This window comes from Rhamphochromis sp. 'chilingali', assembly GCF_963969265.1.
Source record: "Rhamphochromis sp. 'chilingali' genome assembly, chromosome: 6".
NCBI lineage: Eukaryota > Metazoa > Chordata > Actinopteri > Cichliformes > Cichlidae > Rhamphochromis > Rhamphochromis sp. 'chilingali'.
Window position 1 is genome coordinate 5,364,561 of NC_137933.1, and position 20,133 is coordinate 5,384,693.

At 44.4% G+C, this 20,133-nt stretch overlaps 1 protein-coding gene across 1 annotated transcript; it reads right to left on the reverse strand.

The window, feature by feature from the left end:
* Nucleotides 1-2,243: 2,243 nt before the first annotated feature.
* LOC308397993 (alpha-2Db adrenergic receptor-like) lies at nucleotides 2,244-16,422 on the reverse strand (the record flags this gene model as incomplete). Its single annotated transcript, XM_080884348.1, has 2 exons — nucleotides 2,244-3,389; nucleotides 16,096-16,422. The coding sequence occupies 2 exons, from the start codon at nucleotides 16,420-16,422 to the stop codon at nucleotides 2,244-2,246; spliced, it is 1,473 nt and encodes a 490-aa protein (XP_080740474.1).
* Nucleotides 16,423-20,133: the final 3,711 nt, after the last annotated feature.

Consider the following 20,133-nt stretch of genomic DNA (forward strand, 5'->3'; position numbering starts at 1 on the left):
CAGATATTTTCCTACATTTCCTACATTCTTGAGCAGGAAGCTGTATCCACAACTATGTTTTAAAGTAAGCATATTTTTTCCCAGCTGTGCGATAGACTCTAGAAATATCCAGGGTCCATTCAGCTACTTGCCCTGTGATAGCTGACATATGGGCCAGCTCCCTGGGCTGCCCGACCCAGAGTCTCCTGGGGATGATCTTTGCCTCAGGGTCTCATTGCTGCTTTTTGTGGATGATGTGATTTTTCTTTTTGCTCCATCAGGTGGTGTCCTCCAGCTCACGCTGGGGTACTTCTTTTTTGAATGAGAGGTGGCAGAAATGAGAATTAGCACTTTCACGGTTCTCAGACTCGAAAGTGCTTAAAAGGAGGATGAGTCGTTGCCCCAAATGGAAAGCAGTTAAGTATTTCAAGCTCTTGTTGACAACTGAAGAGAGTGCATGTCCGCAGTTAAGTGGACACAAACGAGCTGTGGACAATGACCAAAAGGGGCTTTGATCATAATTCACAAAATGGAATTTATGTTATTTTTTATAGAAGTCAATGCAACTGGAAGTCTTTCTGCAACAAGAGCAATCCAGTAAAAAGAATTGCAGTTTATGGCACTGGCAGATATGTCCATCTTATATGTGAGCGGGGTGCAGTGGTTGAATACGCCGCCCCTACATGTGCCAAAGTGTTTGTGACCAAGACACTAAGAGCCAAGTTGCTCCACGTGGCAGGGAAGCACCTTGGTGGCAGCTCCTTACACGTCATACTGTGTATGTGCATCTATTTTATTTAATTTTTAAAAATATTTTTTGGCATGTAAGTGCAGGCTGTTTACTTACAATCCTATGAATGCCCGAGAACACTCATGACCATGTAGTCATCTGCATATCCAGACATGTTTGTGTGTTATGTGGCTCACCAAATACAAAGCTGATCTGGATTGGTACTCTAAGAGAGACTTTCTGTTATGCCTGCTGTTCCAGCCTGTACATGGATATATCAGTTGTGGCTCCTCCAGCTGCTGTGTATTTTGGCACACCCCCTTGTGGCATATATCGTATGATAATGCAGACTCTTCATTTTTCACCCAGCCTCTCACAAATGAATATGTTTGATCTAAAGCAGCTCTTCGTTTTGGACCATCCTGCTTCCTTTTAGATTTTGTTAGGGATGAGGTTCTTACATAACTTTAAAGTTATTGTCAAGTATGATGTTGCATAGCAACTGGAGCAATTTTTGTGTATGATTACTCACAGTTGCACTACCAATACCTGTCTCTGTGCTTCATGCTTGAAAAGATATATCAGACTTTATTATAATCTGTTTTATCTTAACTGAAAAGTCATTTATGACGGGGGGTTTTTTTTTGCACAAACTGTGGTAGCGCCTGATTAACCGCACTGTCTGTCCAGTTATCTGCAGCTTAGCTTCATGTCGGCCCCTTCGAGCTCCTTACCAAATACAGTAGAAAGGTAAAAGCTGAGTTACATCACCAGCAGTCCTGAGCTTCAATCTTAAACGTCAGAGGATAATTATCCAATGCTGAATGAGCCTGAGATTGATTATTTTTAGTGGTTAGAGTCTTGGGTGTAGTTAAGCTCTGCCTTTTCTTTCTCTCTCTTTCTGTTCAGCCGCCTGCTACTGTAGCTGTGCATGCATTTTAATGCCTTTGCCCCCAAGCTGTATAGTGTCAACAGAACACTGTCGCTGCATGAAAAACTGGCACATTTCTTACAGCTTTTTCTGTCTCCACCTAAAGTTAAAGTTTAAACTTTGTGCCAGTGGTGTTTAATTACTCTCAGGCACAGTGTGTTATTCAAAGCGCAGTGGTTTGTTCTACCCCTCACATTCCTTAAAGCCTTTTTTCGGTCAATAACAGGATTGCAGAGGCAGTCTGCCTGCTTGCTACAGACATGGAAGAACCACGGGGACGTTGTTCGCTGCCCCGTGGACGTTTTCCTCTAATTAACATTCAAGTTCAGGCACAATCCAGGTTGTGATGTTGAACTGTTATTGCATCAAGGAGGCAGAAACACCTGCCTTTAATCATCTTCCTCTGTGGGTTTACACAAGAATAGAAAGTGATGATTTAATAAATTAGTGAGTGGTTGAATAATGAATCAATGCTCCGGCTGTATGACAAGCCCTTTAATGTCGATATGACAGCACAGTGGAAAACAGGGTTAAAACTGCGTGTCCACAATTGCGTTTTAATGCGTGTCAGTGTGTGCGCTCACACACACACGCTCAGACATCTTAGGTTCGTTTATGAGTCTGGAATAAAATCTTCTTGAAGGCCCTTCTGAAGTCTCGGTTAAAAATGGTGTAGATGATGGGGTTCAGGCAGCTGTTGCAGTACCCGATCCAGAAGAAGAGGTTGAAGAGAGTATCAGGGATGATGCAGTTCTCCCTGCAGACAGCGTGGAGGCTGTAAGTGAAGAAAAACGGGAACCAGCAGAGGACAAATACGCCCATCACCACTGCCAGGACAAATGTGAAGCGCTTCTCCCTCATTTGAGCCACTTTGTTTTTGGATAGAGACGCGTGTCTGCTGCGGACGGGCACCGGAGACGGGAGAAGGAAATGGTTGGAGCCGTGGTCCGATGATGCCCACGATATGGAGGCACAGGAAGGAGGGGGCACAGAAGGAGGGGGTTTCAAACTGTTTGCTGCTCCCTCCGCGTCCTTTCCCTCATCTGTTTTCATCCTCCCACCGCCTCTCCTGGGGAAGCGGAGCGATGAGGAAAAGGACAAGGATGTTTTTATTTCACCTTGGCAGCTCCATTCCTCTAAGTCGATCTCATCCAGCTCTCCTCTCCTGTGAGTGCTGCTGTTGCTGTCGATGTTGGAAGAACTGTGTCGGGCGGGGGGCCGCGGGCTGTCCAGCTCATACTGAGGACAGCCCTTCCTTTGGCAAACCCTGGACGTGCCCACGAAACACGTCTCGGACTGCGACGGCTGCCGCTCCATCACGTTCTTCGCCACGAACACGGTGGAGGCCCGCTGCTTAGCAACGCGGTATATCTTACAGTAAACGAGTATCATGATGACTCCCGGGGCGAAGAAGGACACCAGGCAGGAGGAGAGGATGTACCATGTCTGGTTGTTGAGGAGACACTCCTGTGTGTGTGTGTTATTCTCCCCGTACGTCCCCAGATCCTCTTTGTGGGTCATTAGCAGCGGTGGGGACGAGATGACAATAGATATGAGCCACACGATGCTGATCATCGTTTTGATCCGCCGGGGAGTACGTTTGCGGTTGTAGCTCACCGCTTTGGTGACGGACCAGTATCGGTCAAGGCTGATGGCACACAGGTGGACAATGGAGGAAGTGCAAAAGAGGACGTCCAGAGCCAGGTAGAAGGAGCACCAGGTGGAACCAAAGTACCAGTAGCCCATGACCTGGAAGGAGGACAAAGTGATTAAGACGTGTACGAAGAAAAGTGCTTATTCCTCAATCAGCATCTGTCAGCAGGGAATCGCTTAATCGAATATTTCACTGCAGTATAAATATTCTGTCAAAACCTCATAACTGCCACACTGGCTGCTGCTTTTTTACTCTGGAGGCTCTTACGGCAGCTGCTGCTCTGGTCTTCCTCCAGCCAGTTCAAAACAGTAATCTTTTCCCAGAAATATTCATCAACCCCCCCCCCCCCCCCAAGCTTCTGCTAGCACCAAGTCTGTCCTTTTCCAATGTCCCTTTTCATCTGCCCTCATGTACTTCAGTTTTTTATGACCTGCTTGGTAAAAACAAAAAGTAGCACATGTTACCCTGTTGCACTCCTAGTTTATCGATTTAGAGGTGTGAAATGAGCCTGCATGTTAGATGAGGGTTAAAATAAATTGACTGTTTTTATTTGCACAGCACACAATCATAAACAGCAATTCCTAAAACTGGGCCAACAGTTCTTCTTACTTTTCAAGCTGCTGATCATAGCTGTGGCAGACTGAAATAACAGAATACAGCAGGATCTTTAAGTGCAGTAAACAGAAAGACAGACAGCGAGATAAATGGGAGGGAAAGCCACAAAAGTCCAGGAGCACAAATCAGTAGTTTCATTTCAACACTATTGTTGTTAAACTGTAAATCTTTATATGGAAGGATCACCATGGAATATTCCATCGTTTTTCTTTGAACATCGTACTTCTTGAATTTCAGGCGGCGGGGTGAAGCTGGCTTCAAGAACAGATAAACAGTTATGAAGATAAGCACTCAGCCGTAGACTGAGGTGTAAGCTCAACATTTCTCACAGATTCCATTTATACACAAGACACAAGCGCACTTTAAAAGTGTTGCAAACATCTCATTTTATGAAATGCCTTTTCTGTAAATTGCCTAACTTCTAATAATTAATAGATTAGTACAATCGTCTGTCTCTCCAGTGAGTCTCCCGTCACATTGAAAGACTCCAACATGTTGGACTGCAGCTGGAGCCTGTACTCCTTGTTCTGTTCATTAGCCTCCGAGTGCCTAGCGAAGCACCGTGTGGTTGATGGTTAGAATGGCCCCCTTCTCATCTCCACCAACTGCAGTCCAAGACAACAACATCAAAGACCACTGTAACCATGACCATCCATCAGCAGGGAACATAAGCAATGCTAGACGGTTAAAATAAGGGCTTGGTAGTTAACTGGTAAGTCTACATATTAGTGCAGTTTCTTTGTGTTCTCTCCAGTCTCATCTCTTTTCCTTGTCAGAGTACCTGGTACAATAGCCGTGTCCAAATTCAGAGGCTGCATCTTCCTGAGGACCCGGCCTTCGCAGTCTACGTGGGCCGGGTCCTCCGAAGGCCAGGTAGGCCAGAAGTGAGTGGCTGTGAAATTGGACGGTCTAGCCAATAACATTTTTAAGTTATCTAAGTGACTTATGTATCATGTTTAACCTGAGTAGTGAAAGACCGCAGGGGTCTGAAAACGATTTGCCGGGACTTCGCCGTTCTCGCCGGCTCTAGTGAGCCTTGAACCCCCGGCAAGCTATTGAGCTGGTGGGTAACAGACGTCTCCAAAAACGTCTGAGCACTTTTACAAATATGTGATTTGAAGTTTACACAGCAACATTTTCACTTGAAAATATCTTAAAAGTTTATTTTGTGACCCAGAAAGAGTAATAAGAGTAATATTAAAACTAAGTAGCTGCCGCCATTGTTGGAAACTGGAATTGGCCGTCTGAGCCACGCTATGAATCCCACGAGGGATACACCCGACCCATCCTTCAAATCTGGGGAAAAGGAGGACGCAAATTTGGACCGCCTTCATCGCGTCGCTGTGATGTAATCGACCTGGATGCAGCCCATGAATTTGGACACCCCCAATAACTCCCCTCATAACTCCACCCATCCTTCAGCTGAAGAAAGAAGTAGCAGACGAGACTAGGTAAGAACTAGTTACAATGTAACCAGTTAAGTAGGAGACTAAAGACGGCTCAAAGTACCAGGATGACGGTGGTGTGAGAGTGAATACAAAGACCTGAGCAGGAAGGAACAGAAAGTACTACAGATATGAAGCCATGTCTAACACAATACAGCTGCAGGATCATTTCAAGGAATAATAGCTAAAGAAAAGCAGGAACAAAGCACCAGGTAGTTATTGCTGAGAGCAGAGGAGAACATCAGAGTGGATTCAGCAGCTACACATCAAACAGGTGCCTCCGAACTTGAGCGAGGGGAAACAATTAATTAAATTGTTCAGAATTATCTGTCACGTTTTTTAACAAGCCAAGATGTTGACAGTCTACTTCTCACACGTTTTCATGCAGAATGCCAGAGAGCGTCTCTTCATTACTCAGTAAGACGTTCAAATTCATTTCATGTTTCCAGCTCAAAGGACAACAAACACTTCCAAGTAAAACATGAACGCTTCTCCATATCAGCCATGACTGGGCTTCCCCGCTCAGTTACTCAGTGATAATATCATGGTCCAGGCTGTCCGTCAGTGTGTAAGGTGTGTTTTTTCTACTTCCTGTCTACCTCGCCTGCCTCTCCTCACCTGCAGGTCATCGGCAGTACTTAAGGAGCAGCTCAGACCTTCACTCTTCGCCAGATCGTCGGCTACTCTGTAGCGGTAAATTAGCCCTAATGGTCGGTTTGACCTTTGTTACTTCCTGTGAGACGGACATCTTATTTTATTAGGATCCTCTATCCAACAAGAATGGGTCAACACTCGTCTTCCTGCAGCAACTGTCCCTTTAGTTCCCAAACATTTACTGACCGATGTTTCAAAGATGGGAGATGTTAGACTGTGGTAACCATGGCTCCGTGTGAGCATCTTTAGCTGTTTTGTGTTATTACCATCAAAAACAAAATGACTCAAAATGCTTCATTTTCTCAATTGAACCATTTGATGGTTTCTATGTTCTGTTGTAAATAACATGGGTTTGTGAGATTCTGCAAAAAGAGCATTCTCTCTAACGTGAATAAAAAAAATCCACACGTCCACCACCAAAAATAATGATATTAAAAATGTACCTGAAGTTACACCAACAGGCACCTCTGTGTGTTTGCACCCAGCACATGTTTCAGTACTCACTGGTATTACTTATACAGGTTTTTCCTGCAAACTCAGGGGTTTTCACAACAAGCCACATGCTCCCATACCCACGATGCATCATTCGATCCCTTTAAGACCTTTCTAACTAACCCTCACACACACATGCACACTCACAATCTGAGAGATGCATCGGGGGTTTGGTACATTACCTTGCCCATTAAGGATTGGATGAGGCTCAGCTCCAATAATTGACCTTTGGTGTAGTAGATGACCTGCTCTACTTCCTCAGTCACAGGAGGAATCGATAACCCTCTGAGGTCTACATCAGCGTACTGAAGGCGGTGATCCTGACCCTCGCTCTAACCGAACACTACACTTAAAAAAACAAAAAAACAAAATTGATGTTTTGGTAAATATGTGATTAGCTTTTGCTGCGTGTCAGCAAAGCGATCATGTCTTTGTTCCAGGTCTGCCAAGACTTTGCCTTTCAATAAACACAAAGCCTGCTGATTTCCTGGGGTTAGGGTTAGAGTTGTCCCTGACCTCAGAGCGTCAGCATTCAGACTGCTCAATCCCAGCTTTAATTTCACACACTGCGCTCAATCCCCATCGGTGTTCGAGAAAATCTAGGAAATAATTCCATCCATGACCTTTATGCAAATGTATGAGCATGAGTGAATTTATGTGTCGGTCTTTTGTGGTGACAAGAAAGCTGTGTGCTTAGGTGAATGCACCTGAAAGAATCCAATCACAGAGATTGAGCTTCTTGTGTCGGGGCTCAGCCTTAGAGATAAGACGAGGAGATCAGTCAAAGCCACGAGGTGCTTCGGGCATCCTACTGGGATGCCTCATGGGTGTTCCTGTTGTGACGTGTTTTAGAAGGAGATCCCAGGACAGATCCAGGACACGCTGAAGAGACGGACTCTGAGCTGGGCCTCAGTATCTCCCCAGAAGAGCTGGAGGGGGTGTCAGGGCATCTTTGCTGCTGCCCTCAACATGCAGACCCCGTTAAGAAGTAGAAACTGAATGGATGGATGAAGTAAATTTGTTGCCATAAACAGCTGATGGGGCTCACACTTCCGCAGGCTGCAATTATTACAAGGAGATGAGGGAAGGATATGATTTGATTCAATGTGCTTTAATCAAAGAGTAAAAAATGGAGAAATGTCTTCAACGTTTCTTGTGTCTCAGCAGCAGAGCAGAAGCTGCTGTGAACATTACATACATTCATGTATGTTTTGTGCATTATATATCATGTATTTGTTTCTTCTGCATGCTTCAAATGTTTTGAAAATGTCTGTTTTCCTTCTGGGTATTGCAAGGTCAAATCGGAAATGCATTTTTAAAAACAAGTGGATGGAAATGCTTCTCTTGATCCACACCTGGATACTAATTCAAAATTCAGCACCAGAAGCTCCCACCCCACATATTTACCCCCGGCTTCATTGTGATGCAGTCTTTATGTGCATGCAGTGCATGTTTTTGGCCCAATGCTGGAGGGTTCCTTTAACCCTGTCATGCATGAATTATGACAACCTCAATCAGGATTTTTTTCTTAAGTATTTATTTTCATCTTTAGCCATGAAAAGATGAATAAAGTACTTATTGTTATTGCATTGCAATTTTGAGGTACTAAAGTCGCTTTGAACAGTAGCTGTAGACCTGGTCTCCAACTTCGAAGCATTCATTTCAAAAGCAACCAGTTCATTTTCACACAGTTGCATTACTGGTCATGCTGTGGTCTCCTACCAGTGTTTCCCCAGTGTCACTGAAAGCCTAAAAGCCTGCTAATAGAAAATATGTAAAAAGGTCTGCACCATGTGATTCACAGTCCTTGGATCAGTCTTTATAAGTAAACTAAAGGCTTCACTATATCTTCCACTACACTGCTTTCTTTTGTTGGCGTTTTAATCGCAGTGATTAAAAAGCCACAAGCTGCCCTTTTTCTATTTGTCATTTATCCAAGTGAATGGTAAATATGGTAAATGGCCTGTATTTGTAAAGTGCTTTACTTAGTCCCTAAGGACCCCAAAGTGCTTTACACTACATTCAGTCATCCACCCATTCACACACTGGTGTGAACATTTCACATGACTTAATTTAGAAGACTCAGTGGAGGATTCCCAGTTGTTACAGCTTTTTTCTTTGAGGTGTGAAGGTGGACACCCTCGTGAGTCTGTGAAGGTTCTCAGTCATCCAGGTCATCGTAGTCTAAGGAGCTTGGAAAGAAAAGCGTCTGGACTTCTTTAAGTTGCTTGAAGACGTTTCACCTCTCATCCGAGAAGCTTCTTCAGGTCAAATGCTGGAGAGTCCCAGATTGACCTCAGAAAACAACATGATAGGTTGGGGCTAAGTTTCACAGCGGGTTCACCTGAAACCTTGGCTGATTGTGACCCACACCCGCTTTCACACCATGGATCGTGTGATTAGGTAGAGGATCATTAGGGGGTCCTTTGGCCCTCTTGGGGGGGACAGTCCTACAGGGTTTAACTCTGGGACTCTCCACCTTTTGACCCTAGAACTGAAGAAGCTTCTCGGATGATAGGTGAAACGTCTTCAAGCAACTTAAAGAACTCCAGACGCTTTTCTTTCCAAGCTCCTTAGACACCCCTGTGAGGTAATCCAGCTTTAAGTGAATGGTAAATGGTAAATGGCCTGTATGTGTATAGCGCTTTGCTAGTCCCTAAGGACCCCAAAGCACTTTACACATCCAGTCATCCACCCATTCACACACACATTCACACACTGGTGATGGCAAGCTACATTGTAGCCACAGCCGCCCTGGGGTGCACTGACAGAGGCGAAGTGATTCAAAATTAGTAATGCACATTTCTAAAAAATATGTTACTGTGTACATCAGCACTGAATATGAATAAATATGTGTTTGTGTTACAGTAAATTATTCAGTGTAGTGCATATCATTGCACTGCACTGAAGGTCCAACCAAGCATCAGAACGGGAGAGAAAGGAAAGAAAAGAAAACTGAGTACTTCAGAAACTGTTGATCTACTGGAATTTTTCCACACAAGCATCTATAGAGTTCACAAAGAATGGCAGGAAAAAGACAAAACATCCAGTTAGTGGCAGTTCTCTAGAAAAAAAAAATCTTTGTCTTTCCCAGAGGAGACAGCTCAGAGGAGGGGAACAGTAACTCAAACAACGACTCATTACAACCAAAGTGTGCAGAAGAGCATCTATGAATGCATCATACACTGGGCTTGGGCCACAGCAGCAGAAGACCACACCAAGTGCTAATCCTGTCAGCTAAGAGCAGTTTGCAAAGGCTCACCGAAGTGAACAATAAAAGGTTGGACAAATGTTGCCTGATCTCATGAGTCTGGATTTCTGCTGAAACGACATGAAAGCATAGATCCATCCTGCCTTGAATAAGTGGTTCGAGGTACTTATGGCGGTGATGGGAGATATTTTCTTGGCACACTTTGGCTCTTTACCAGCTGTGCGTCATTTAAATACCACAGCCCACCTGAATATTGTTGCTGACCATGTCTATCTCTTTACAGCCACAGTGTACACATCTTCTGATGGCTGCTTACAGCAGGATATGCAAATGATCCCAATCAGGTTTCTTGAACATCACAGGCTTTGAGGGTCATTTCAAACAGATGAGCTACTTGGGTATGAGATTCCTATTTGATGCAATCTCGCGGTAATGGAGCGGAAAATGGGACAGACTTTGTCACAATGGTAGGAGGGCACGTTGAAATGCTGGGATGAAAAGTGTCATGATCGGCTGTGTGCTGCAGGCAGGAAAGGACCCAAAGGCAGACTCATAGGCGAGACTCAAACACAGGAATAAACTGTACAAAACTAAACTGGAAAATCTAATGAACTGAACACACAGAGACTCACACAACCATGAGGGAGATCGCAACGCCGGACAGAAGGAAACAAAGAGCTTAGACAGGGAACAACAAGGGAACAGGAAACACATGGGGAACTCAGCTGGAGACAGAAGACGCAAAGCTAAACACAACACATGAGACGAAGTACCTTCAGAGTAAGAGAAGCAAAACGCTGGGTTTTCTTGGACCATGACAAAAAGCTTTTTTTAATTCCAAAAAAATAAATTGCCTAAATAAATTTATTGGGTGACTGGACTTTAATTTAAAAAAAAAATAGTGGAGGCTTACAAATGATGCAGAATAGTTGAGTCCACAGCACAGTCTGACTGGTACTGGGCTGTACTGGCAGCTACACCTTACTCCAAGCAGTCATTTGTATTGATCGCGGCTTCAGCTGAAAACGTAGCAACACAAGAAGCACTAAGCTGTATTATATGGTGACCCGCTCTGAGGGAAGTGAGCTTTTGTGTACTCTAATGAATGCCATCGGGAGTTATTATGTATTACTAAATAACTCCTGCAAGACCAGTGTCCTTATTAGCTGTTCTATGTCGTATGATTGCACCTGTCATACGCCTAAATCAGGCCAACATATTTTAACATACTGTAAATATTGTTTTATAAACAAGAATGGCGCTGGTGAGGTCGGCTGCCGTTGTTCCAGATCTACTGGCGTTTAGATCAACTGGCGTTGGTCGAACAGATGTGTGGCAGTCTTGCGTTTCAGTAGTTCCTACCGACAAACCAGCAAAAAAACGCCAAATGTGTCATCTGTGACACTTGTGAGGTTGTCTCAAACACACTCCGTCAGTCTTGATGCTGTTGAACAACAAAATGTTTAAAAATGTGGCGAGTTTACCTGGTGATATCCTCATGCGCGACGCGATCGCAAAAACAGCAAACAAGTAACACCACGCCGATGTTGTTCACAGGACAGCAAGAGTAAACGATCGGGAGACTCTTGTCGTCGTCATCGTTCCCCTCGCACGGTTTATTTCTCCGAATTCAGCGTTTTTGCTTCACAACTAAAGCGAGCAGTTTACTTTGTGCACTAACATGGAGTCGAGTCAACCAGCGCCACCTCTGGCCAAGTGCCACAGCCTACAGCCAGATCAACCTGTGACACATCTGCACCACGTTTGAATCAGTGTCATGCACATTTGTACCTTTCAATTGTCTCTGTTTGTGCGTCATGCAAATAAACCTTTGAAAAGAATGAAATGATATCATATATTCCTTATTGGCCTACATTTGTACAAAATTCCAAATTATATACACAAAGTCATAGAAATCACCACTCCAATTGGTCATCATGATTTTGATATTCTCTTTTTCCATAACAATGAAATACACCTTGGACAAATATGACACATCAATATTTCATTAGTGTTGTCACATCACATCCTGTAAGCATCGTTTGTCTGTGTCTGTTCCCTGGAAATTAATATTTCCAGCCAATATAGGCAATCCATCAACATGGCTGGAGTTATATACAGTCTGTATAAGTGTGGTTAATCTAATGAACATTTGTAAGGAGATGGCAGTTACTTTGAATTCACAGCAGTTACACAGTGATTAGTAATAAACAGAGCCAGTGAGAGTGAGTGGATTTAAGAAAGTCAGTGACTCAGGTGTGTCGCTTGGTTTGTCATCTGTTTGTGAGACTGGAGGAGACGTAGAAATCCTTTGTTTTAAATCTTAGTTAGGAAGATTCCTGTTTGAAAACAAGCACTTTCTGTGAGGAATGCAAGAAGTACATCTGCAGAAAGCACATTTTGTCCAGCATGTGGACAAAATTGAAAATGTTGAGCATTGAAAAACTGAGAACGTTGGGCAAGTTCAAAAGAAATGTGTTTGTAAGAACGAAAAACCAAATTGTTCCTAAAATAGTTATGGAAAGTCTAACTGTTGTATGTCTGTGTTCTACATGTTTATCTAATGGAAAATAAAGTTGCTATTGTTTTATTGCAGTTTTTGGATAATTCTGAGTGGATTTACACAGTACGGGTCAAAATGACCCGCAACAAAATCAATGTCAATTGTTTGTTCTTCAACATAATACAAGGGTTAATTTCCAAAACTTGCTTATGATCTTCAATTTGTAGCAGATCCACTATCACACAGCAGCTGGAGCAGTCTCCAATGGAGGTCAGTCCACTACTACCACAGCCTACTACTAGATTAACTTGTGACACATCTGCACCTGCTGCTATGATCACATTGAGTAGAGGCTGAGTGGCTGCACTTACCCCTGGTACATCCAAATCTGCCCACAAACATGTTGACAGATGCAATGGCAGCAATGTGGATTGTCAACACTAAAAACAATCAGTAAGCAAAGACAACAGGGATCACTTTTTTCTGTTTATTTAGCACCCACAACATTTGTCCACAACACTGTGTGGTACCACTTTCCACAGAAGGTGCATTCAATCTGCAAGATTGAATGAGATTGTCAGGGTCATTGTCTGACTGTTTATTACTAATCACCTGCAGTACATTCACAGTAACTGCCATCTCCTTACAAATGTTTATTAGATTAACCACACTTATACAGACTGTATATAACAACCAACTCTGAAATGTTCGTTTGCAGAGGGAAGACACAGACAGACTATGCTAACGACATGTGATGTTACAACACTAATGAAATATTGATGTGTCATATTTGTCCAAGGTGTATTTCATTGTTATGGAAAAAGAGAATATCAAAATCATGATGACCAATTGGAGTGGTGATTTCTATGACTTTGTGTATATAATTTGGGATTTTGAACAAATGTAGGCCAATAAGGAATATATGATATCATTTCATTCTTTTCAAAGGTTTATTTGCATGACGCACAAACAGAGACAATTGAAAGGTACAAATGTGCATGACACTGATTCAAACGTGGTGCAGATGTGTGTCACAGGTTGATCTGGCTGTAGGCTGTGGCACTTGGCCAGAGGTGGCGCTGGTTGACCCGACTCCATGTTAGTGCACAAAGTAAACTGCTCGCTTTAGTTGTGAAGCAAAAACGCTGAATTCGGAGAAATAAACCGTGCGAGGGGAACGATAACGACGACAAGAGTCTCCCGATCGTTTACTCTTGCTGTCCTGTGAACAACATCGGCGTGGTGTTACTTGTTTGCTGTTTTCGCGATCGCGTCGCGCATGAGGATATCACCAGGTAAACTCGCCACATTTTTAAACATTTTGTTGTTCAACAGCATCAAGACTGACGGAGTGTGTTTGAGATAACCTCACAAGTGTCACAGATGACACATTTGGCGTTTTTTTGCTGGTTTGTCGGTAGTAGCTACTGAAACGCAAGACTGCCACACATCTGTTCGACCAACGCCAGTTGATCTAAACGCCAGTAGATCTGGAACACCGTCACGACTGCTCCGACCACTTTTTCTTTGTCTTTGTTTTTTAAGTTAGTTTTCAGCGTTTCTAAATCGGCAAAATCATCACTATTGGGTACATTAGGTATGACAGTGACACTCTTGTTTCTATTGGTATACAATGTACTCACAATTCGAAGTTTTTAACTCCGGATCCGAGCTGGCCGAGTGAGATCTTGAGGGAGAACAAAGGGAAGCGACGCTCTGAGATCCCGCTCCGCTGCCTACAACACGGGACTCACGACGGGGGACATGGACCCGTACAAAGCCGCGTCATATAACGTGCGGAGGGCGGTGAAAGAGGCGAAGCAGCGCTATGGGAGGAAACTAGAGTCACAACTCCAACAGAGTGACTCTAGGAGCCTGTGGCGGGGACTAAGGACAATAACGGACTATAAAGCACCAACAACCGGTATGACGAACGCGGCCGTGACTCTGGCAGACGAGCTGAACACTTTCTTTGCTCGCTTCGAGGCTGCAGCTAAGGACTCCAACAATGCTAGTGCTAGCGGCGCTAATGGCTGCAAACAGGAAGATACTGCCAGCACCGGAAACGTGCTCGTCATCTCCGAGCATGAAGTAAGGAGAGCCTTCAAGAGAGTGAACACCAGGAAAGCAGCAGGACCAGACGGCATCTCAGGTTGTATCCTCAGAGACTGCGCATACCAGCTAGCTCCTGTGTTCACTGAGATATTCAACATCTCTTTATCTCAGTCGGTGATCCCCACATGCTTCAAAGAGTCCATCATTGTTCCTGTCCCGAAGAAACCCCACCCTGCTCCTCTCAATGACTATCGCCCTGTAGCCCTCACCTCAGTAGTGATGAAGTGCTTTGAACGCCTGGTCAGAGACTTCATCATTTCTTCACTACCAGACACACTGGACCCACTACAGTTCGCTTACCGTCCAAATCGTTCCACAGACGATGCCATCTCTCATCTCCTCCACACATCACTCACTCACTTGGACACTAGAAGGGGGAATTATGTTAAAATGCTCTTCATAGACTACAGCTCTGCATTTAATACCATAATTCCCTCCACACTCACCACCAAGCTGGAGCATCTGGGACTCAGCTCATCTATGTGTCAGTGGATCTCCAACTTCCTAACTGGCAGACCACAGGCAGTAAGGATGGGCGGACATGTCTCAGCCTCCACCACTCTCAGCACTGGAGCCCCCCAGGGGTGTGTTCTGAGCCCCCTGCTGTACTCTTTGTACACATATGACTGTGTGGCCACTACCAGCTCCACCACCATCGTCAAGTTTGCTGACGACACCGTCGTGGTGGGCCTGATCTCTGATAACAACGAGACGGCCTACCTGAAGGAGATTAGGAATCTGGAGAACTGGTGCCAGAGGAACAACCTCCTTCTAAACGTCAGTAAGACAAAGGAGCTGATAGTGGACTTCAGCACTAAGCAGGAGAGGAACTACCAGACCCCTGTCATCAACGAGTGCCCAGTGGAGAGAGTGGACAGCTTCAAATACCTCGGAGTTCACATCACGCAGGATCTGTCATGGTCCTGTCACATCAACACCGTGGTGAAAAAGGCCCGTCAGCGTCTCTACCACCTCAGACGCTTGGGAGACTTCCAACTGCCCTCCTAGGTGCTCAGGAACTTTTACTCGTGCACCATAGAGAGCATCCTGACGGGAAACATCTTAACCTGGTTCGGGAACAGCACCATGCAGGACAGACGAGCTCTACAGATGGTTGTGCGATGTACCTCATCACCAAACAGCACAAGGCTGCAAGCTCACGGGGCTCGGATCAGTCCCGTACGCTTGGTACTTGCAGAGGGTCATTCTGTATAGCAGCCAGTGAGCACAGAGTGAGAGGATGATGAAAGTGAAGAGAGAGGGGAGAATGGAGGGTGCCCTGAGGGTGACAATAAGGATGAGCAGGGGACAGAGAGAAAAATAGGATAGCTTTTTTTTAGGCTTTTTATATCATGGAAATCATAAATACTCAAATGAAAATGAAGAAAATCATGTTCTCTTAACCTTGATACTCCCAGTGAAACTCATTTAACCATCAAATAATTGTAGACTGCAGTATGTTGAGAAATGAAAGGAAAGGGCTGCACAGAGACTACTCATCTGTCGGCAGACTCAGCGTTGCAGGAGCTCTGTGGTGAGCCCCTGCGTTGGTGCAGTGAACACTGTATTTTTTCACAAGAGAAGAATCGAGATGGAGAGAAACCTCCAGACCAAGTTTGAACAACATCTAAAATTATTGGACTTTCAGAGATTTGACCTGATCGGCGCTAATACAGCTATTAATTCTTGTTTGTAAACAGACAAGGAACAGGAACCGAATACATAGAAAACTGTGTGAACTTGGAACTACAAAACAGTCGCCTCACCTCATTGGCTAGGGAGAAGGGGATGACCAGAGTTGCCACCAGTATGTCCGCTGAAGCCAGAGACACCAGGAAAAGGTTCTGAGGTGCCCTCAGGGCTCGACTGGTGAACACCGCCACCACGACCAGCACGTTCCCCACCACAGTCCCCAGGATGATGACCGTGACCACCAGCACGATAAACACCGACGCCACCTGCGAGTGAGGAGGTAGAGGAGGAGATCTGGACGAGCCAGAGGACGCCTGGCTGACATTCTCCAGAGAAGAGTTTGGTATCAACGTGGCCGGCGTGGTGGCCGTTACAGGCGTCAACGCCTCCGATGCTTCCATCCTGCTTAAACCACTGACGTTGTGATCTCCATTTTCACTGAAGACCAGTGCATGTGTCTTTATGTCACAAAAAAAAAAACAGCGAAAACACAGAAATGTCCCCCAAATATCTTCACCAACTTCCAAATATTAAAGTTTCAAAAAAAAGAAAAAAAAAGATGATTTGTCTCTTGACAAAAATCGATTTCTGTCATTCTCACAGGACGATAACTATCCTGAATATTTCATACTATTATCCTCTGAAACATGCAGCTTGATATCAGTGGTCGTGCCCAAACACACTCTGCCACTACATGAAGGGTTTGCATGAGAAATTTCATTAAGAAAATCCCGTCTTCTAAAGTCCCCACTTTTAAATTTTATATAAAAGCTACAGACTGACCTGTTTAACTCCAGTGAGCTAAAGGAACAAAGACAAGCATATGGCTGCGTGCTCTAGTTGGAGTGAGGACAGAAAGCCTATTTGGGATGCATGGTACCCTCATTCTGCTGCACTGGGAAAACAACCAGCGGCTGAAAAGTGGAGGGAAAAAAATACTCAAAAGAAAAGATTAAATCTTTAAAAATAAAAAAAGAGTCAAGAAAAAAAAGCAGGTCCTCATTTTCATGCGAGTTATTGCTGAGCTGAGTGACGGTGCTGCTGCCGCTGCTGCCGCTGCTGCTCACTAAGTCGGTACTGCTGGAATAGAGAAGAGAGGAGGAGGAGAGAGAGATGAAAAGAAGAAAGACTTGGACAGGAGCGAGAGAGAGGAAGAGGTGTTTGAAGGAGAAGAGGCAAGGAAAGAGCAAAGGAGTGAGACAGAAACGATGGATGAAGTGTGAGAGTGTGGGAGGAGGGAAAAGGGGAACACGGGGAGATATAGGAATGGGGAATGAAAAGGAAACTAATGAAGCTAGAGAGAGCAAGAAGAAGAAGAAGATGAAGATGAGATGAAAGAGGGGAACTGGAATTGGGAGGAAACTGAAAATAAGGGATAGTTAAAAAGAAAAGAAAGGGGAGAGGGGAAATGAAGGGTAAAGATGAACAGACAAAACAGGAAACAGAAAAGAAATGAGAAGGTGTAGAAAAAGGAAAGACTGCAGGGGCCTGTGGAGGAAAGAGGAAAAAGGAAGGATGAATGGCAGGAAGAAGAGGGGAGGAGAGGCGAGAAGAACAAGAGTAGTTATGTAAGAAAAAATAAAGACAGAGAAAAGGGAAAAAACAGAGGGGAAAGAACGGACAGGAAGATGAGGAAAACCGGGCAAAGCAGACAAGTGAAGACTGGAAGACAGGAAGAGATGAGGAAAACTATGACAGGCTCAAGAAAGAAGAGAGAAGGAAGTGGGAGGAGTAAGGAACTGAGTGTGAAGGAAGCAAAGAGAGAAAGGGAGAGTGGAAAGTGGGCAGAAGAGAAAGAAAAGAGGGGAGAGAAAGGAGAGGAGGTAGAGAAGGAAATGGAAAGGAGCCTCGGAGAAAAGAGAGAAAGAAGAGTTGTGTCAAGTTCTGAGTGCTCATCAGTTTCCATTTATCCTGAGATGAGAGAAGTCAGAGCAAGGAGCCTTTTACTTAATCACTGATGCTCTTAATTTAGCTGCCTGGCACTGAGCGCTCACATGTAGGCAGATCGACCAGAATCCGCCTGCACTGTGGTTACACTTCTCCTGCATGTGAATGCAACTCACCACAGTGACACTCGCACGCCTTTCACACCAGCGTCAGAGGTGGCTGAACTGTCACAGCCATGCGTGACAGGAATCCATGCAGGGAGGTAATCCTGTGGTGCCACGGCCCGTGGGCACCTTTACAGTGGATACATACAGTCTGTCTTCTTGCTCTTACTGCCTCGCTGCATCAACATCATCAGGGATTCCTGAGGGAGCGTTCATATTAGCCACGTTTGGAGCCGTTTATTCAACCTGTGGGGCTTTAGGTCATTGAGAATAATGAATCTTCATGGAGGGAAATTAACGCATCACCACCAAATGCATTGTTGGTGGTGCTGTTCCATATGTGCTCTTCAAGCTAGCAAAGAGTGTTCATCCTCTCCCAAGTCCAAAGCCCCATTTTGCTTTTTATTTTTTGAAGTGGTCCAGATCCACACAGAAATGTAGTGGTTTCTTTATTTACCCGTGCTCCTCCTACCTACCAAGTTTGATCAGATTTGGCTTGGTAGATTTTGGCCAACAAACAGACAAATGGCAGTGATCGCCTACTTCTATTCTCTCCCTGGCAGAGGACGGAAAGAACAAGCCCAGGATCTGAGACACAGGGAGTGTTTCTGTTCACATCAGGCACTGAGAGCTGACTAAACAACCCCCAGAATCACTCCACCATGTATGCTAACATACTTGTATATATATAATGTGATAGTGTCCTTTTCCTAATTGTTGTAGGATACTAGATGTAGTGTTCCTGCTTCCACAACCTGCATTGAATCAGTGTGTTGCAGGTGATACTGATTGTACCATAGTTTAGCCATTTAACACACAGCACACCTTTCAGTTACTGAAGACAAATATTGAATTTACAGTAAATCCCTCAGAACAAACCACAGTATTCATGACATGCTGTGGTTTCCTCCCATACACACCAGAGCACGAGAGCTTAGTGTGGATCCAACTTGGAAAAACACAGTGATGCTCATACAATAGTGGCTTCTTAATTAAAAGTCAAACTCCCCCGAAACACTCATACTGTTGTTTCTTGCACACAAGAAAGCCACAATTCTTCTCACTCCAAGCTTGATGACTAAACTCATTGAAGAGAAAAACATCACATCATCTGCAAATAGTAGAGACAAGATCCTGATGCCATCAAAACAGATGCCCTCTGCCCCCTGGCTCCACCTGGAAATTCTGTGGACCAATCGCTGGCAAATGTTCTACGGATCCAGAGGCTTTCTCACTGACTTTAATGCAGTCTTGTAGAGCCTTGAGAAACTCAGAGCAAATCTCATCCACTGTGAACAGAAAGCCACTTCAACCTTCTGAGTCATCTGATGGTTTGCCAGGTGACTGAACTTCTTGTTCTGTGCGTTTTCCTCTGCCACAGTCCAATGTGCTTTGCTGCTTTTACCTGCCGATAGTTAACCTCCTCAATATAACAGCTGCCTTCACCTCCAGTGTCCACCGTCTGGTTAGGGGATTACCAGCACGGTAAGCACCATCTACCTCGTGACCACAACTCTGCAAGAGTCCAGTGAGGTGTGGATTGGGCACCAGCTGAAGGTGGAGACGTTTGAGAAGCCAAATCCATCTTTTATACAGTCATCCCTCGTTTATTGTGGGAGTTACGTTCTAAAAATAACCCGCAATAGGTGAAATCCGCAAAGTAGCTAACTTTATATTTTACAATTATTATAGATGTTTTAAGTAAAACCCCTCACTACACACTTTATACACTTTTCTCAGACAGGCATGAACATTTTCACACTTTTCTCTCTTGTTTAAACTCTCAAAGTTCAAACCTTCGTTGAAAAATAAGTCCAGTATTATAGAATGAAACCAAAGGCTCCTGCAGGTGGTCGACAGTGTTGTGTTTGTTGGGGAGAAAACTTACAAACACACAGTACAGCACTTCAGAGTCACGCTGCTAGGATCGAAGATTTATGTGAATTTGACAAACTGAAGGCATTCTGTACTGTACAGGAGACACGGCACGGAGATTGATTAAAAATGGTCTACAGCCAATCAGGATGCAGAATACAATGCGCTGTGCAAAATTTTTTTTTT